The sequence below is a fragment of the Heptranchias perlo genome, chromosome 14, assembly GCF_035084215.1.
Source record: "Heptranchias perlo isolate sHepPer1 chromosome 14, sHepPer1.hap1, whole genome shotgun sequence".
Taxonomy (NCBI): domain Eukaryota; kingdom Metazoa; phylum Chordata; class Chondrichthyes; order Hexanchiformes; family Hexanchidae; genus Heptranchias; species Heptranchias perlo.
Genome location: NC_090338.1, coordinates 67,806,010 through 67,824,126, shown reverse-complemented (window position 1 = coordinate 67,824,126; position 18,117 = coordinate 67,806,010). Strand labels below are relative to the sequence as shown.

Sequence of the window (18,117 nt, the reverse complement as noted above, 5' to 3'; positions counted from 1 at the left end):
TCAGTGGTCCTGAAAGATGTAAAGGTTGAACTAGTGGCACAATCCAGAGCAGGAGCAAACTTCTTTTTTCTGCTGGATCCAAATATCTCCAACTCTATTTAATGATACAGTGTCATCACAGCAGAATGTTTTGCAAGATGCTTTAATATGTTTTATGTGCAGAGGATATGGCAATGGTACAGTACATAAGAACATAAGAGATAGGAGCAGGAGTAGGCCATTTGGCCCTTCGAGCCTGCTCCGCCATTCAGTGAGATCATGGCTGATCTGATTCTTGTCTCAACTCCACTTTCCTGCCTGTTCCCCATATTCTTTGACTCCCTTGCTGATCAAAAATTTGTCTATCTCAGCCTCTTTGGGGCAAAGAATTCCAAAGGTTCACAACTCTCTGAGGGAAGAAATTTCTCCTTATCTCCGTCTTAAATGGGCTATCCCTTATTCTGAGACTATGCCCCCTAGTTCTAGATTCCCCTATGAGGGGAAACATCCTCTCAGCATTTACCCTGTCAAGCCCCTCAGAATCTTATATGTTTCAATAAGATCCCCTCTCATTCTTCTAAACTCCAGTGAGTGTTGGCGTAACCTTCTCGATCTTTCCTCATAAGAAAGAAAACCCTTCCATACCTGGAATCAACCTAGTGAACCTTCTCTGAACTGCCTCCAATGCAAGTATATCCTTCCTTAAATAGGGACCAAAACTGTATGCAGTACTCTAGGTGTGGTCTCGTGAGCTCTTATCTTGTACAGTTGTAGCAAGAGTCCCTGCTTTTATACTCCATCCCCCTTGAAATAAAGGCCAGTATTCCATTTGTCTTCCCAATTACGTGCTGCACCTGTATGCTAACTTTTTGTGTTTCATGTACGAGGACACCCAAATCCCTCTGTACCGCAGTATTCTGCAGTCTTTCTCCATTTATACAATATTTTGCTTTTTTATTCTTCCTACCAAATATGTCTCCTGATTTCACATTTTCCCACATTATACTCCATCTGTCAAATTTTTGCCCATTCACTTAACCTATCTATATCCCTTTGCAGACACTTTGTGTCCTCCTCACAACTTACTTTTTCACCTATCTTTGTATCATCAGCAAATTTGGCCACAAGACATTCTGCTCCTTCATCCAAGTCATTGATATATTTTGTAAATAGTTGAGGCCCCAGCACTGATCCCTGCAGCACCCCACTAGTTACAGATTGCCATCCTGAAAATGACCCCTTTATCCCAACTCTCTGTTTTCTGTTAGTTAGCCAATCCTCTATCCATATTACCCCCAAAACCATGAGCTCTTATCTTGTGCAGTAACCTTTTATGTGGCACCTTATCGAATGCCTTTTGGAAATCCAAATACACTACATCTACTGGTTCCCATTTATCCACCCTGCTCGTTATTTCCTCAAAGAACTCTAATAAATTTGTCAAACACAATTTCCCCTTCATAAACCATGTTGACTCTCCTTGATTTTATTTTGTCTCTAAATGTCCTGCTACTACTTCCTTAATAATTGATTCTAGCATTTTCCCAATGACAGATGTTAGGCTAATTGGCCTGTAGTTACCTGCTTTCTTTCTCCCTCCTTTCTTGAACAGGGGCGTTACATCTGCGGTTTTCCAATCTGCTGGGACCTTTCCGGAATCTAGTGAATTTTGGAAGATTACAACCAATGCATCCACTATCTCTGTAGTCACTTCTTTTAAGACCCTCAGATGCAAGCCATTGGGTCCAGAGGACTTGTCAGCCTGCAGACCCATTAGTTTGCCTAGTACTTTTTCTCTAGTGATAGTGATTGTTTTTAGATCCTCTCTCCCCTTTGCCTCTTGACAGAAGAACAGAGAGGACAGACAAGGAGAGCTACTACAGACTTTCCTAAGCATCCAACATGGTGGAGATGTAGCAGAACTTACAAATTGGGCTGCACTTGGAGGCAAGGCTGTCCAAAAGCTGTTTAATAGGGAATACTGCCCCTTTAAATGGCTTAACAAAAATTTACCAATGCAGCATGTAGCAATTTGGATCAGGAAGTTATTAATGGCAGGAAGGAGAAATCACAATATGAGCCATTTCAGATAGGGCTTTTTTATTTGATTGGAAAAATCTTGCTGGGTCTTAAAGGAGGTGTAGCATGTCTTGCTGGGTCTTAAAGGGGATGTAAATGTTACTGAATTCCTGCATTGTCCTGAACATTATAAAAGGATGATATATGTACAGTTACTGCTGTCTCTCAATCACCCCTTGCTATCCAACTACGCAGCTTAGGAGTAGCCATTTTGTGTGATGCTGGTCTTCCTGTAACACCATGAAACTCTGCTGTGATGACCATGAAAAGCAGCAGTGGATTGTGGGAAGCCTCATTCATAGAGGTCAAGTGGGGCGTTCCTTCCAATTTTTTTTTTTTGGTTATAGGTTAACATTACCCCCCCAAAAAATGATAACTACCTATCGCTCCTGTTTTGCAAGACTTCTGCAGACCAGTGAGATGAAATTACTGGAGCTGCTTGGCTGGGCAAGGGCAAGAGGAATTGTCCCTGATGTTCCTTCCAACCCCTCATGCATAAAGGAGCTGTTTTATGTAGTGTATGCAAGGGTTGAAATGGGAACTGGGATCTTTTATTTCGAAGGGGTTTAGTTGACTTTGTCCTTGTGAATGAATGAATTAAAGTTAAAGTTCTCACTGTAAATCAGAGGGCCTGTGTTTTGTAAGTGTTAAACTCAGTGTCATTCTGTAAATTCAGCTCAGGTATTCAATTCAGTATCAGGAATTGTTTATATGAATTTCATCAGCCGGTAATGTCAAGACTTAAATGCGATTTTGTGTTCAAACTAGTTAACTGGTATGTGTGAATGCAGTACAGGCTATTCCATTGTACTTTTTGTTTGAAAATGTCTTTAAAATTCATTGGCCTGCCTTCCTCAAAGATGTTAATCGGATAAAAGCAGGGTCTATTTGCAGACTCTTTAGTTCTTGCTGGTTTCTGAGCTGCTGTTCAGATCAAAGAGTCCACTGGTTATCCTCTGGACACTGAGCTGTTGACTGCAGCCGTGCTGCTGATGGAGGATGGAAGGGGGCAGTGAGCCAATCCCCGCAAGGAAGGGAAGAAGAGTGTCCTTCAGACTTCTCAATGTGGCTAGTTAGCAGCACTGGCACAAGCAGAGAGCAATTCTATTGACCACCCCTTTGACACATGATGATGCAGAGAGACCAGGAAAGGGGGAAGAAACCCTCCAAATACCTCCATACACACAAATGTAGAGATAGTAATTATATTGAATTCATTTGATGAATGCGATTGGATACTATTGAAATTGTGATAAAAGGCTTTGCACAATAGGATTGGTAAATAATGCAAGTCGAAAAGAATCAATTCGAAAGGCGAGATACAAGAGTCTTAGCAAATATGCTAGCTTGGTTCAATTGGTGGCCCACTTGCTTCTTCGAAGGCTTTGAAGGTCGTGGGTTCAAGCCCCACTCTGGGACTTGAGCACACAATCTAGTCTGACATTTCAGTGCAGTACTGAGGGAGTGCTGCATTGTTGGTGGTGCCATATTTTGGATGAGATGTAGAACTGAGACCCTCTGTCAGCTGCACTTAAATGATGCCTTGGTACCACGTGAAGAGCAGCGAGTTCTTCTGGTGTCATTAATCATCATTGATCCCTCAGCCAGCAGCACCAAAGAACTGATTAACTGGTCATTCGTCTCAATTGCTGTTTGTGGGATCTTACTGTGTGTACGCCGATTGGCTGCTGTGTTTGACGACATAACAACTGTGACTGCATTTCAAAAGTAATTCACTGGAGATGATGAGGTGCTATAGATAAATGCAAGTTCTTTTAATGAAGAGGAAGATGAAAAGACTTAACCAGGTTCAGGTTTGGGTCCGGGTCTGGGTTCAGGTTTGGGTCCAGGTCTGGTTTCAGGTTTGGGTCCGGGTCTGGGTTCAGGTTTGGGTCCGGGTCTGGGTTCAGGTTTGGGTCCGGGTCTGGGTTCAGGTTTGGGTCCGGGTCTGGGTTCAGGTTTGGGTCCGGGTCTGGGTTCAGGTTTGGGTCCGGGTTCAGGTTCAGGTTCAGGTTTGGGTCCGGGTCTGGGTTCAGGTTTGGGGCAAGAAAATTGACTGGTCACGATAGACACAAGTAATTTCATTATAAAGATACACAATATATTACATATTAAACAGACACATTAATATATATGTGTGTTTATCTGTACGTGTATGTGTGTGTATATATATATATGTGTACAATATATTAATAACTGTGAAACTTATATACCGATGTATAGGTACAATTATTAAAAATCTTTTGTATAACTCATTCTGTCCCCACTGGCAACTTAATTCCAAGCAGTACAGTAATTCTAACCTCAGTAAGTTGTTCCATTGATAAAAGGACTCGTCAGCCAATTGCCACTGCTTTGTGACAGTAAGGTTTGACTGCTTTATTCGCAGATAACACACATCCACACAGACTAAAAGGGTGGCTTTGTGTTTAACACCATGACTTATCCTCAATCCATAAAGGCAGAGTGTAATGCAGCCATATGGACCAGGACGTTCCCAGGCCTGGCCCTGTGCTGAGTTTAGCTGAGCTCAGGGGAGCTGGCAGTTAGAGCAGCGCTACAACTTGCCTTGGTGCTCCTGGGCTAGATAAGGGACAAATCATCCAGGAATCCCGATCCTGATCCTTGGCTCATGCTGGAATTTGCTTGTGAACATCAGGTGCGGACAGGATTGGGCTGTGCTGTGATTGTAACATAACATGCCCGGCGCCAAGGGAGTTGGTTTGGGTCGGATGGCCATTGAAGTCAATGCATAAAATCGGGCGGGGTGCAAAACAGGCATTGGACCCGGACCCGAACCCAGACCCAAACTCGAACCTTAAATCGAACCTAAAACCGAAACCCGAACCCAGACCCGGACCCAAACCTGAACCCAGACCCGGACACAAACCTGAACCCAGACCCGGACACAAACCTGAACCCAGACCCGGACCCAAACCTGAACCCAGACCCGGACCCAAACCTGAACCCAGACCCGGACCCAAACCTGAACCCAGACCCGGACCCAAACCTGAACCCAGACCCGGACCCAAACCTGAAACCAGACCCGGACCCAAACCTGAACCCAGACCCGAACCCAAACCTGAACCCAGACCCGAACCCAAACCTGAACCCAGACCCGAACCCAAACCTGAACCCAGACCCGGACCCAAACCTGAAACCAGACCTGGACCCAAACCCGAACCCAGACCCGGACCCAAACCTGAACCCAGACCCGGACCCAAACCTGAACCCAGACCCGGACCCAAACCTGAACCCAGACCCGGACCCAAACCTGAACCCAGACCCGGACCCAAACCTGAACCTGAACCCGGACCCAAACCTGAACCCAGACCCGGACCCAAACCTGAACCCAGACCCGGACCCAAACCTGAACCCAGACCCGGACCCAAACCTGAACCCAGACCCGGACCCAAACCTGAACCCAGACCCGGACCCAAACCTGAAACCAGACCTGGACCCAAACCTGAACCCAGACCCGGACCCAAACCTGAACCTGAACCCGGACCCAAACCTGAACCCAGACCCGGACCCAAACCTGAACCCAGACCCGGACCCAAACCTGAACCCAGACCCGGACCCAAACCTGAACCCAGACCCGGACCCAAACCTGAACCTGAACCCGGACCCAAACCTGAAACCGAACCCGGACCCGGACCCAAACCTGAACCCGGACCCGGCCCCAAACCCGAACCCGGACCTGGACCCAAACCTGAACCCGGACCCGGACTCAAACCTGAACCCAGACCCGGACCCAAACCTGAACCTGAACCTGAACCTGGAACCGGACGCAAACCTGAACCCAGACCCGGACCCGGATCCGGACCCAAACCTGAACCCGGACCCGGACCCAAACCTGAAACCGAACCTGGACCCGGACGCAAACCTGAACCCAGACCCGGACCCGGATCCGGACCCAAACCTGAACCCGGACCCGGACCCAAACCTGAAACCGAACCTGGACCCGGACCCAAACCTGAACCCAGACCCGGACCCAAACCTGAACCCAGACCCGGACCCAAACCTGAACCCAGTCCCGTATCCGGACCCAAACCTAAACCCGGACCCGAATCCAAACCTGAACCCGGACCCGAACCCGAAACTGAATCCGGACCCAGACCCAGACCCAAACCTGAACCCAGACCCGGACCCAAACCTGAACCTGGACCCGGATCCGGACCCAAACCTGAACCTGGACATGGATCAGGACCCAAACCTGAACCCGGATCCGGACCCAAACCTGAACCCGACCTGGCTCCGGACCCAAACCTGAACCCAGACCCAGACCCAAACCTGAACCCGAAACCGAACCCAAATGCAGATCCGGACCCGAAACCGAACACGAACTTGCCCCGTTCCCATTGGGTGGATTCAGTTAAAATCAGGGTTAGTGTGTCTGAATACACTGAATAAAAACAATCTATTGGAGATCTAAGATGGGAATCTTGGTGCTTTTCTTCTACAGGAAGTTATACTGAAGAGGGCGGCTGACTTGGTGGAGGCACTATATGGCATGCCACATAATAACCAGGTAATGGCTACTTCAGTGTATAATTGTATAAAGATAACACACTGGCACACCGAGACCGAGGACTGGGACACTGGAACCCAGGGTTGAGGCATCAAGGGCTGAGACACTAGAATCAAGGGTTGAGGCATCAAAGGCTGGGACCAAGGGCTGAGACATCAGTACCAAGGGTTGGGACACTGGAACTGAGGGCTGGGCGCTGCACTCCCTCAGTACTGCACTGAAGTACTAGCCTAGGTTATGTGCTCAAGTTCTGCAGTGGGACTTGAACCCATGACCTTCTGACTCAGATACGAGAGTTCCACCACCAAGCTAAGGCTGACACCATGCCTGAGAGAGGGGAGGGAAGAAACATGGAAAGGGGAGGAAAGGAGTTAGGAGGTTATGAATATAACCGTTGAATCCTTTCACGCACCATCGTATTGTTTTACTGTTGCAGACAGTTTTTCTTCTTATTGACAGTCAACTTTTTTTTATTGCACTTGAGGTTAACAACTTCTTTGTCTTCAAAATGTCTGGTAGGAAATTATCCTGAAGCGAGCAGCTGACATTGCAGAGGCCCTCTACAGTGTCCCTCGAAACCACAACCAGCTCCCAGCTCTCAGCAACACATCTGTCCACGCAGGAATGATGGGAGTCAACTCCTTCAGCGGTCAGCTGGCTGTCAATGTGTCTGAATCCTCGCAGGCTGCCAATCAGGGTAAGACTTGACACGTGCAATGGAATCGTCTCCATTATGGAATAGGCTTCTAGACGCCAACTGCACCCCTCCCCAACCCCCCCCCCCCCCCCTCCCAAAGTTTATTGTGATAGGTAGACAACATAGGGAAAATAAGAGAATAATCCCATAGACTGTCATTGAGGATTTTTAAAATTATAATGACTACATATAATCATCATAACATACCATTCCTAGTACACACTGTAAATGGATACATTGCATACAATCATCATAATATACTGTTCATAGCGCGAACTGTAAATGGATACATTGCATACAATGATTGTAATATCCCATTCCTAGCACACACTGTAAAATGGATACATTGCACACAATGATTGTAATATCCCATTCCTAGCACACACTATAAATGGATGCATTGCATACAAGATTGTAATATGTAAAATGGATACACTGCATACAATGATAAATATACCATTCATAGCACACACTGTAAATAGATACATTGCATACAATGATTGTAATATCCCATTCATTGCACACACTGTAAAGTGGAAACATTGCATACAATGATTGTAATATACCGTTCATAGCACACATTGTAAATGGATACACTGCATACAATGATTGTAAAGTACCGTTCATAGCATGCAGTGTAAAATGGATAGACTGCATACAATGATTGTAATATACCATTCATAGCACACACTGTAAATGGATACACTGCATACAATGATTGTAATATTACGTTCATAGTACGCTCTGTAATTGGATACACTGCGTACAATGATTTTAATATACCGTTCACAGCACACACTATAAAATGGATACACTGCGTACAATGATTTTAATAAACCGTTCACAGCACACACTGTAAAATTAAACGTTAGCATCGACTACTTCATATTGCAGACAGACTTAAAAAATTTTTGTGCTTGATGGCACTGTGATGATGTACTACTTTGAGATTTAATTTTAGCAGTGAACATTTTGCAGCACACTGTCTATTGACAAATACTATAAATAGATTTCACTGCTAAAATAGCTTGACAGAATTTTGTGATCATGAAAACTTACATGACTTTTGGAACTGCTATTGAGGGCTTTAATAATGGTGCCTCTATATTGCTGATGCACATAATACGGCCTAGACCTGTGTGCAGGCCACCTGCCACCTGTGGGCCTTGGCGAAGCCCTGGGTCTCCATTCGTGGCCTGCCCAGCTACGGCACAGTCCCTGAGCAGGGATTCAGCCTGTAGGTTCTTTTCTTGCTGTGCAGTAAGAGAAAGGGAGGCATCTCGTATTCGGACTGTGAATGAAACCTATAGGTTTAATGAAACGAATGATCCTGCAGATTGTTTTCTCCTTCCTGTGGGGACTAGCCTCCTTTACACTTGACAACTGCCCAGAGTGCCACGTCTGAAAACGAGGGGCTTAGGAGACTCGTAACCCACCACGCCTTGATGCAGCATTTTGGAGCTTCTCTGGGAGCGATAAGCTCTTCCAGATTGTGATCCCAGTAAAAGGTTAGGGAAAAAAAAAACACTCCACTGAAACTCGAGGAGAAAATGATGAGTGGGCCGATAAGAAACCCAGGATTCCTGTAGGGTATAGGGTTGGTTATTCTGAAGGTGCACTTCTCACCACCTGTGTATATCAGGAAATTAAAAGCCCACGTGCACAACTTTTCCGTCCATTAATTTTAACAGATCGATAAAGCATAGGCAGCATGCCCGCCATTTCCCGATACATGAGGCTCCCAGCACTAGTGCCTTTTGGAAAATCGGTCCTTGTGTGTTTATCTTCAGCAGGACTGGCCCTTATAGACTGCGATGGCAACATTTCTTCATTGAATCCATCGAAGGTGTTAGTGATATGGGTAGTTCCCATGTTATCAGGTTTTGGAACGAATCAAGAGCCGAATAAATAATTACCCAAGGTCTGCTCCAGACTGTAGGTCAAACTCCAGGCCCTTTGGCTTGAGAAAATGCCAGAAACAGCTAATCATTTCCCAGCAAATGCTCCATTCTGAATTTAAAAGCAATAATTATTAGTTTTTAAAGGATGATTGTTATCCTTTTGACATTGACACATAAGACAAGATGCACACTTGCGCCAGTGTGAGTTGGAAATATGTTTAAATGGATTCATCGAACTGTCAATCAATGCTATAAAGGTGGCTATGGATAAGATGTTTAATACTCTCTGGGACATATTGGGGATAATTTTAACCCCCAAGGACGGGTGGGTGGGTAGTAAAAATAGTTGATTTTTGGAGCGGGAACGCATTCCGGCTCCAACTTCTGGGTTTGACCCAGGTGTGTTAGGATGCATGCGCCTAAGAGAAACCCGGAAGTCCCATCCCCACTCAAAGCCGACGGGACGATACTTAAAGGAGCAATGTACCTCATTCCAATGTTAAGGCATTTCATTTTCTGTCTATTACAAATGTAAAACGAATTTAACCTTACCTGTTCGGGTTTCCCATCGCTTCTGATTAACGCCAGGTGAAAGCAGGCGAGAAGCATCCATGAGGTGAGTGCCTTTATTGCTCTGCTTGTGGGCCAGGAGGAGCAGGAGTGCTTCATCCAGGTCCAGCTCCCCTGGCGCGATCAGACCCCCGGGATCAGTCGGCCCCCACCCCATGGTGGACAAGCCTCCACTGCCGTTAGTGGAGACCCCACCCGATGGTGGACCCCCCCAATGTCCAACTCCTCCTGATGGCGGATCCCCCCCCCGAACCCGATGGCCGAGACCCTTCCATTCCTCCTGACCTCCGCTCTCCTCTCGACATCCTCCGCTCTCCTCTCGACGTCCTCCGCTCTCCTCTCGACGTCCTCCGCTCTCCTCTCGACGTCCTCCGCTGTCCTCTCGACTCCCTCCGCTCTCCTCTCGACGTCCTCCGCTCTCCTCTCGACGTCCTCCGCTCTCCTCTCGACTCCCTCCGCTCTCCTCTCGACGTCCTCCGCTCTCCTCTCGACGTCCTCCGATCTCCTCTCGACGTCCTCCGATCTCCTCTCGATGTCCTCTGATCTCCTCTCGATGTCCTCTGATCTCCTCTTGATGTCCTCCACTCTTCTCTCGAATCCCTCTGCTCTTCTCTCGTCATTCTCCGCTCTCCTCTCGGTGTCCTCCGCTCTTCTCTTGAAGTCCTCCGCTCTCCTCTCGACGTCCTCCGCTCTCCTCTCTTGAAGTCCTCCGCTCTCCTCTCGACGTCCTCCGCTCTCCTCTCGGTGTCCTCTGCTCTCCTCTCGACGTCCTCCGCTCTCCTCTCGACGTCCTCTGCTCTCCTCTCGACGTCCTCCGCTCTCCTCTCGGTGTCCTCCGCTCTCCTCTCGACGTCCTCCGCTCTCCTCTCGACGTCCTCCGATCTCCTCTCGATGTCCTCTGATCTCCTCTTGATGTCCTCCACTCTTCTCTCGAATCCCTCTGCTCTTCTCTCGTCATTCTCCACTCTCCTCTCAACGTCCTCCGCTCTCCTCTCGGTGTCCTCTGCTCTTCTCTTGACGTCCTCTGATCTCCTCTCGACGTCCTCTGATCTCCTCTTGACGTCCTCCGATCTTCTCTCCATGTCCTCCGATCTTCTCACCATGTCCTCCAATCTCCTCTCGACTCCCTCCGATCTCCTCTCGACATCCTCCGCTCTTCTCTCGATGTCCTCTGATCTTCTCTCGACGTCCTCCGATCTTCTCATCATGTCCTTCTTCTCTCCATGTACTCCGATTTCGTCTCGACTCCCTCCGATCTCCTCTCGACGTCCTCAATCTCCTCTCGACGTCCTCCGATCTTCTCTCGACGTCCTCCGATCTTCTCTCGATGCCCTCCGATCTTCTCTCGATGCCCTCCGATCTTCTCTCGACATCCTCCGATCTTCTCTCGATGCCCTCCGATCTTCTCTCGATGCCCTCCGATCTTCTCTTGACATCCTCCGATCTTCTCTCGATGCCCTCCGATCTTCTCTCGACGTCCTCCGATCTTCTCTCGATGCCCTCCGATCTTCTCTTGACATCCTCCGATCTTCTCTCGATGCCCTCCGATCTTCTCTTGACATCCTCCGATCTTCTCTCGATGCCCTCCGATCTTCTCTCGACGTCCTCCGATCTTTTCTCGACGTCCTCCGATCTTCTCTCGATGTCCTCCGATCTTCTGGCGACCTGATCGCCTCCCATCCTGCGATGTCTTCCACGGCCCCCCCCAATGTCCTCCACGGCTCCCACCAATCCTCCAAGGCCCACCCCCCACCTCCATGGCCATGACCTCTCCCTCCCTCCTCTCCGATTCCCGCCCAACAGCCAGCCAGCCAGCCTGATCGCAGATTGCGTCCCCCTAATTTAACTTTCAGGTTTCGCTTCCGATTATTTTCCCCCTTTGCTCCCTTTCCTCTCCACGTTAAAATTATGCCCATTGGGTCCCAAGCTGCAGGGACCATGGAAGTATCATAGCTTAGAGGTCAACTAGTCAAGGTTGAACAATGCAGATTGTGGGTTTGGGAAGATATCCTGGAGTCTCCTTGATTATCCTTTTGGGTAGGGTGAAACAATACGAGCATTCATACGAACATACGAATTAAGAGCAGGAGTAGGCCATTCAGCTCCTCGAGCCTGCTCTGCCATTTGATAAGATCACGGCTGATCTGATTGTGACTTCAACCCTACTTTCCCGTCCACTTACTATGACCTTTGACTCCCTTGTTAATCAGGAATCTATCTAACTCAGCCTTAAAAATATTCAATGACCCTGCCTCCACCGCTCTCTGGGGAAGGGACTTCCACAGACTCATGACCCTCTGAGAGAAAAAAATTCTCCTCACCTCCATCCTAAATGGGAGACCCCTTATTTTTAAACTGTGGCCCCTTGTTCTAGTCTCTCCCACAAGGGGAAACATCCTCTCAGCATCTACCCCTTCAAGTCCTCAATAAGATCACTTCTCATTCTTCTAAACTCCAATGTATACAAGCCCAACTTGTCCAACCTATCCTCATAAGATAACCCCCTCGTCCCAGGAATCAGTCGAGTGAACCTTCTCTGAACCGCCTCCAAAGCAATTATGTCCTTTCTTAAATAAGGAGACCAAAACTGCACACAGTATTCTAGATGTGGTCTCACCAATGCCCTGTACAACTGTAGCAAAACATCTCTACTTTTATATTCCATGCCTCTTGCAATAAAAGACAACATTCCATTTGCCTTCCTAATCACTTGCTGTACCTGCATACTAACTTTTTGTGATTCGTGTACTAGGACACCCCTCTGTACCTCAGAGTTCTGCAATCTCGCTCCATTTAAATAATATACTGCTTTTCTATCCTCCTGCCAAAGTGGACAAGTTCACATTCTCCCACATTATACTCCATCTGCCAAATTTTTGCCCACTCACTTAACCTATCTATATCCATCCTTATGTCCTCTTCACAACTTACTTTCCTTCCTACCTTTGTGTCATCAGCAAAATTAGCAACCATATATTCAGTCCCTTCATCCAAGTCATTGATATGGATTGTAAATAGTTGAGGCCCAAGCACTGATCCCTGTGGCACTTCACTCGTTACATCTTGCCAACCTGAAAATGACCCATTTATGCCTACTCTCTGTTTCCTGTTAGCTAACCAATCTTTTATCCATGCTAATATGTTACCCACATACCATGAGCTCTTATTTTGTGTAGTAGCCTTTGATGTGGCACCATGTCATAAGCCTTCTGGAAATCCAAGTACACCACATCCACAAGATCCCCTTTATCCACATTGCTTGTTACTTCCTCAAAGTTGTTACTTCCTCAAACAATGCTGAACCTTTCCTCAGGACTTTCAGGTTGGCAGAGTTCATGAAACAGCAATTTGTAGACAGTCAATGGCAGGCTTGATGAGTCAAAAGAAGTATGTCTGAGGACTTAAATCGAGTCACAAGAGTCCCATCTCCAAAACTGAAGTTCCATCTTATCAAACCTTAAGTTTTCTTAATTGCCCTGTAATAAAAACTCTGCTGCATCTGTAGTTGCATTCTTTTTTATCTCAATTTGACACAAGTGATGAGTTTGTTATGGATTTTTTTTTGGTGAATTATTGTGTATATCAAAGTGAAGGATGTCTGAGCCTGAGTTGTAAAGGCCAGGTTGGCTTTAGTTAGGCTTCAAGTACAGAGTCAAGCCTCCTCTATTCTGTCGCAACAACATGCCTCAGTCCCAACCTCAATAGATCCAATCCTACTGCGCCCACGTGGAATTATTTTCCATTTCCAAAATCAGCCGTCCTTACGCCGTCTTTGGATGAGATGGCCAAATAGTGTCAAATTACTGTTGTGCTGTGGGCCCCACAATGAGAAAGGATTGGGTTGAGAAATGTTAAAACTCATTTCAACTGAGGCCCTTAAAGCCAGCAGTGAGAGAGAGGAGACTTCCATCGCATCAGTCAGGGGCTGGATTTAAGATGATGCTCAGAGGTAAAAGGACACTGCCTAAACCAGTTGCATCATCCCATCCCTTCGGATGCTTTCGTCCTAAAAGCTTTCTTCCTCTCCCTTCATAAGGGAGATTTTCTGCTTTGTTGCTCCTGGTGTATGGCAGGAAATTACACACCCCCAGTTCATGATTTTCTGTCGGGTTAAAATATAATGGCCGGAACAACATGGACTGGAGTTGCACAGTTTCCCGATGTGTGGTCCTGGCTAAAGCAGAAAATCTCCCCTCAGGTCTCCTGTTCTGTAATTTGCATCCCTGAAACATCGCATTCCTTGGGAAAGAAAAGTATCAGTGGTAATTGTCATGTAAATCATGTTTTTTTAACATTAATAACAACCATTCCTTCTACATAGACAAGCCCACACCAGACGAGTGTCAATAAAAGCATTACAGCTGGAGGTTCTGCTATTAGAGGACAGAGACACCAAGCCAGGCAGCAACCTCTAAAGCAGATTTGAAAAGACTTGAATTATTTATATGGAAGACTGGAGAAAAGTCAGGATTCACTAAGCTCCAAAGAGAAGGATTGATCAGTACCTAACGTGGTATATTAGATGCTACTTCACAAGTCTGCTGTAGCTAGGCAGTGAGGAATTACCCCCTGCTTGCAGCTGAAGTATTGCTATTTCTCTATAATAACACTATGTGACTACACTGTGATTTACTTTGATTGGCCTCCCTCCTAACACTTCCACTCATTTTTCTTGATGAGAGTGAGCTAATGATAGGTTTCAAGCACACAGCACAGACCTCAAGATGGAAAGAGGCCACTGCAACTAGATCCACAACAAACACGCCTTCGCCTCTCTTGTCCCACAAAAGCTGGATATCAAAGTTCACTCCCAGTTCTTGCATCTCTGCCGGTGGTGGTTCTTCACCTTATCATCGTATGTTACAGCACACGAGGAGGCCATTCGGCCCATCATGCCCGTGTCGGCTCTTTGAAAGAGCTATCCAATTAGTCCCATTCCCTTTCTCCATAGCCCTGTCAATTTTTTTCCCTTCAAGTATTTATCGAATTCCCTTTTGAAAGTTATTATTGAATCTGCTTCCACCTCCCTTTCAGGCAATGCATTCCAGATCATTACAACTTACTGCGTAAAGAAATGTTTCCTCATGTCGCCTCTGTTTCTTTTACCGATCACCTTAAGTCTGTGTCCTTTGGTTACCGACCCTTCTGCCACTGGAAACAGTTTCTCCTTATTTACTCTGTCAAAACCCTTCATGATTTTGGACACCTCTATCAAATCTCCCCTTAACCTTCTCTGTTCTAAGGACAACAACCCCAGCTTCTCCAGTCTCTCCACATAACTGAAGTCCCTCATCTCTGGCACCATTCTAATAAATCTCTTCTGCACCCTCTTTAAGGCCTTGACATCCATCTTAAAGTGTGGTGCGCAGAACTGAACACAATATTCCAGCTGGGGCCTAACCAGTGTTTTATAAAAGTTTAGTATAACTTTCTTGATTTTGTACTCTATGCCTCTATTAATAAAGCCCAGCATCCCATACACTTTTTTAAACCACCTTCTTAACTTGACCTGCCACCTTCAAAGATTTGTGTACATACACCCACAGGTCTCTCTGTTCCTGTACCCCATTTAAAATTGTACCATTTAGTTTATATTGCTTCTCCTCATCTTCTGTAGGATTACAGCTCATTATTTATTTCCTCTCAAAAACAGCACTGCATTTGGAGTTTGAGCACAAGAGTGACTTGTTATTTAAGCACAGTTTAGTGCATGGGGTCAATTTAATATACCTCTAGACATGGTACAGTCGTACAATGCTACAGTAAGGGATGTGTTAGAAAGAGGGCGTTCCCTTGAATATTTTTCCACTTTTCTCTCTCTACAAAATGCTGACTCTTGCTGGGGGTCAGTCCACAGTTAACAGCTACCGTCTAATACCTTCCCCAAATGGACATCTTCATGTGTGAGCCTTAATAGTCAGCAGGCTATTCTACTTGTCTGGGGTCGGGGTGGGGGGGAGCAATCCAGGAACCCTGATGTTTCCCCTCCCTAATCAATGCCAATTGAAGCCAATTGTGGAGCTCCCACCACTATCCCAGCTGAGGTGAACTAACTCTCTCCTCTTATGGGGATGAAGCTTATAGCCCATCTGCTCTTTACAGCTCAAACATTGGGCAGTGCCATTCCAAACTGAGCCAACTTGGGAATTTGAGGGTGTTTTGTGTTAGACAGAAATATAAATATTTGTCAATTTACAGTTTGTGTTATCTTAGAGGATAGAACAGTAAAGGCTATTGCATTGTGATATATTCAAGATTAGAATACTGTATCTTGTTAATCCAATCTTTTTTGTCCATGGAGATGCAACCTTCGCCTGTATTAAAAAGCTTTGCTATGGTCTACCTCACCCTCGTTGCTATCAGAACATCTCAATATTTTGACATCTCTGTAGCTATTTCTGCACTGTTGCTGTTATCTGCTCTGAATCAGGATTAATAGCTTGAGTACTGTGACAAGGTCAAGATATGTGGAAACAGGCAATTTTTTAGAGCTTTGAATCTCAGTCTAGAGCAACAAAGAGAATGCAATCTTACTTGTTTTATTTTTAAGAAAGCATTCTGAGGTAATTTTCCTTCCCCTTTGTAACCCACCAGCATACACACCAACTCCTTCAAAAGGTTGGGACGGTTCATCAGATTGATATCTTCCAACATGGTTTCTCCTTGGTCAATCAAACAAATCCATGCAAACAAGGGGCTCGTAAACCTTCCTGCACTGTTTTCCCTTCACGCCGTGCTCTCTATCAGAAGCCACAGCTCAAACATTAACAAAGATAAGGCTTCAAGCATTGCCCAGTCAATTTTATCAACGCTGTAGTGTTTTAGCTGCCAGGTCTTTGAAATAACATCCTTTAATAGCGAATGAGAATGAGAGCTTCAGATCATCAAGGGCTGCAGCCACGGAAGAGAGATGATGATGATGATGTGTATTTATATGTTCTTCCTTCAATAAAGGTTTTACTCGCAACGCAAGCAGTGTGTCTCCTCATGGATATGTGCCGAGCTCCACTCCACAGCAGACAAACTACAATTCCGTGACAACGAGTATGAATGGATATGGAAACGCTGGGATGTCCAACCTGGGAGGTTCTCCTGGATTTCTCAATGGGTCTGCTGCCAATTCGCCATATGCCAGTAAGTAAAAACAGACATGCACTAGACCCTACACTTATTAATTGGCCTACCTGCTGGAACAATATCATATCCCACTGGGGGCTCACTAAAAGCTGAGTAACATTAGCATTATGACCCCTCTATACATAAGCGAAATATCCCATGTGTTTCTGTACTTTTCAATCAGTGATGTATTTGCTCTGAGCCAGTATAATATATGATTATTTTGCTCGACTGTTACAGAAAAGTTTCTCTTACATTTTGAGCAAGTATTTTATCATTCTACTTAATGGCGTACCATGCAAGATCTCAGCTTAGTTTTAAACTTAGGACGTTGATAGCTATCAAAACCATTTACACAGCTTGGAAAGGTCAAACCTTTCTTATCAATCTTTGGAGGTAGCCAAGTTATCAATGTAAGGTTATCCAACAGATAGCCCATCAGGTTCGAGCCTGTCACATTCCAGACATCACACTTTATTACAGATGCAAAACAAAAATAGAGAAAGGAAGCCAATCATTTCCTGTTGCTTGTTCCTAACCCCAGGGAGGAGGCAGTTAAGCTCTAATTGATTTCAGGAGCAGACCGACATTCACACTTCACTGGAAGTTGCGTACAGATTGTCCTTGGAATAATCATGTACTAGGGACAATCCCCGGGAATTTTCTTGGGGGATTCTCCCGATCGGACTCTGTAACTTTGACGCTGTAAGATCGGTAGAAACCCCCGAGGAAATTCCCAGCGAATGTACGTGGCTATCAGTGAAATGTGAAGAAAAAGGTATGGGAGTAAAGAGAGAGTTAGTAACTTAAGATGCAGCTTTATTCAATGAGAATTAAAATTGACCTATAACTTTCTATTGAGTTTAATAGAAAATTTATGGATTTGTTTGCAAAAAGAAAATCTTGGTTCTTTTTTTTATTCGTTCATGGGATGTGGGCGTCGCTGGCGAGGCCGGCATTTATTGCCCATCCCTAATTGCCCTTGAGAAGGTGGTGGTGAGCCGCCTTCTTGAACCGCTGCAGTCCGTGTGGTGACGGTTCTCCCACTGAGCTGTTAGGAAGGGAGTTCCAGGATTTTTGAGTAAGGTATGGATATTTAGATTGCTGCCACCACAGCTTTTGTCCATCACAAAGGTTTGACCTTTTCAACCCTGACCCAACTCAATTTAGATAAAAGGAGGTGGATTTGAGGAATGGAGGCTGATAGGCTGTGGGCCTAATATCAGAATTTCTGTCAAGCTAGT

At 45.8% G+C, this 18,117-nt stretch overlaps 1 protein-coding gene across 4 annotated transcripts in view; it reads left to right on the top strand.

Annotated features, from left to right (window-relative positions):
- ebf1a (EBF transcription factor 1a) overlaps nt 1-18,117 on the top strand; it is a 414,365-nt gene that overhangs the window by 381,599 nt on the left and 14,649 nt on the right. For all 4 annotated transcript variants that reach the window (XM_067996542.1, XM_067996543.1, XM_067996541.1 and 1 more), the window contains exons 12-14: nt 6,524-6,589; nt 7,109-7,286; nt 16,712-16,891. In XM_067996542.1, the coding sequence (XP_067852643.1) occupies nt 6,524-6,589; nt 7,109-7,286; nt 16,712-16,891 (424 nt within the window). The remainder of the gene's footprint in view (nt 1-6,523; nt 6,590-7,108; nt 7,287-16,711; nt 16,892-18,117) is intronic.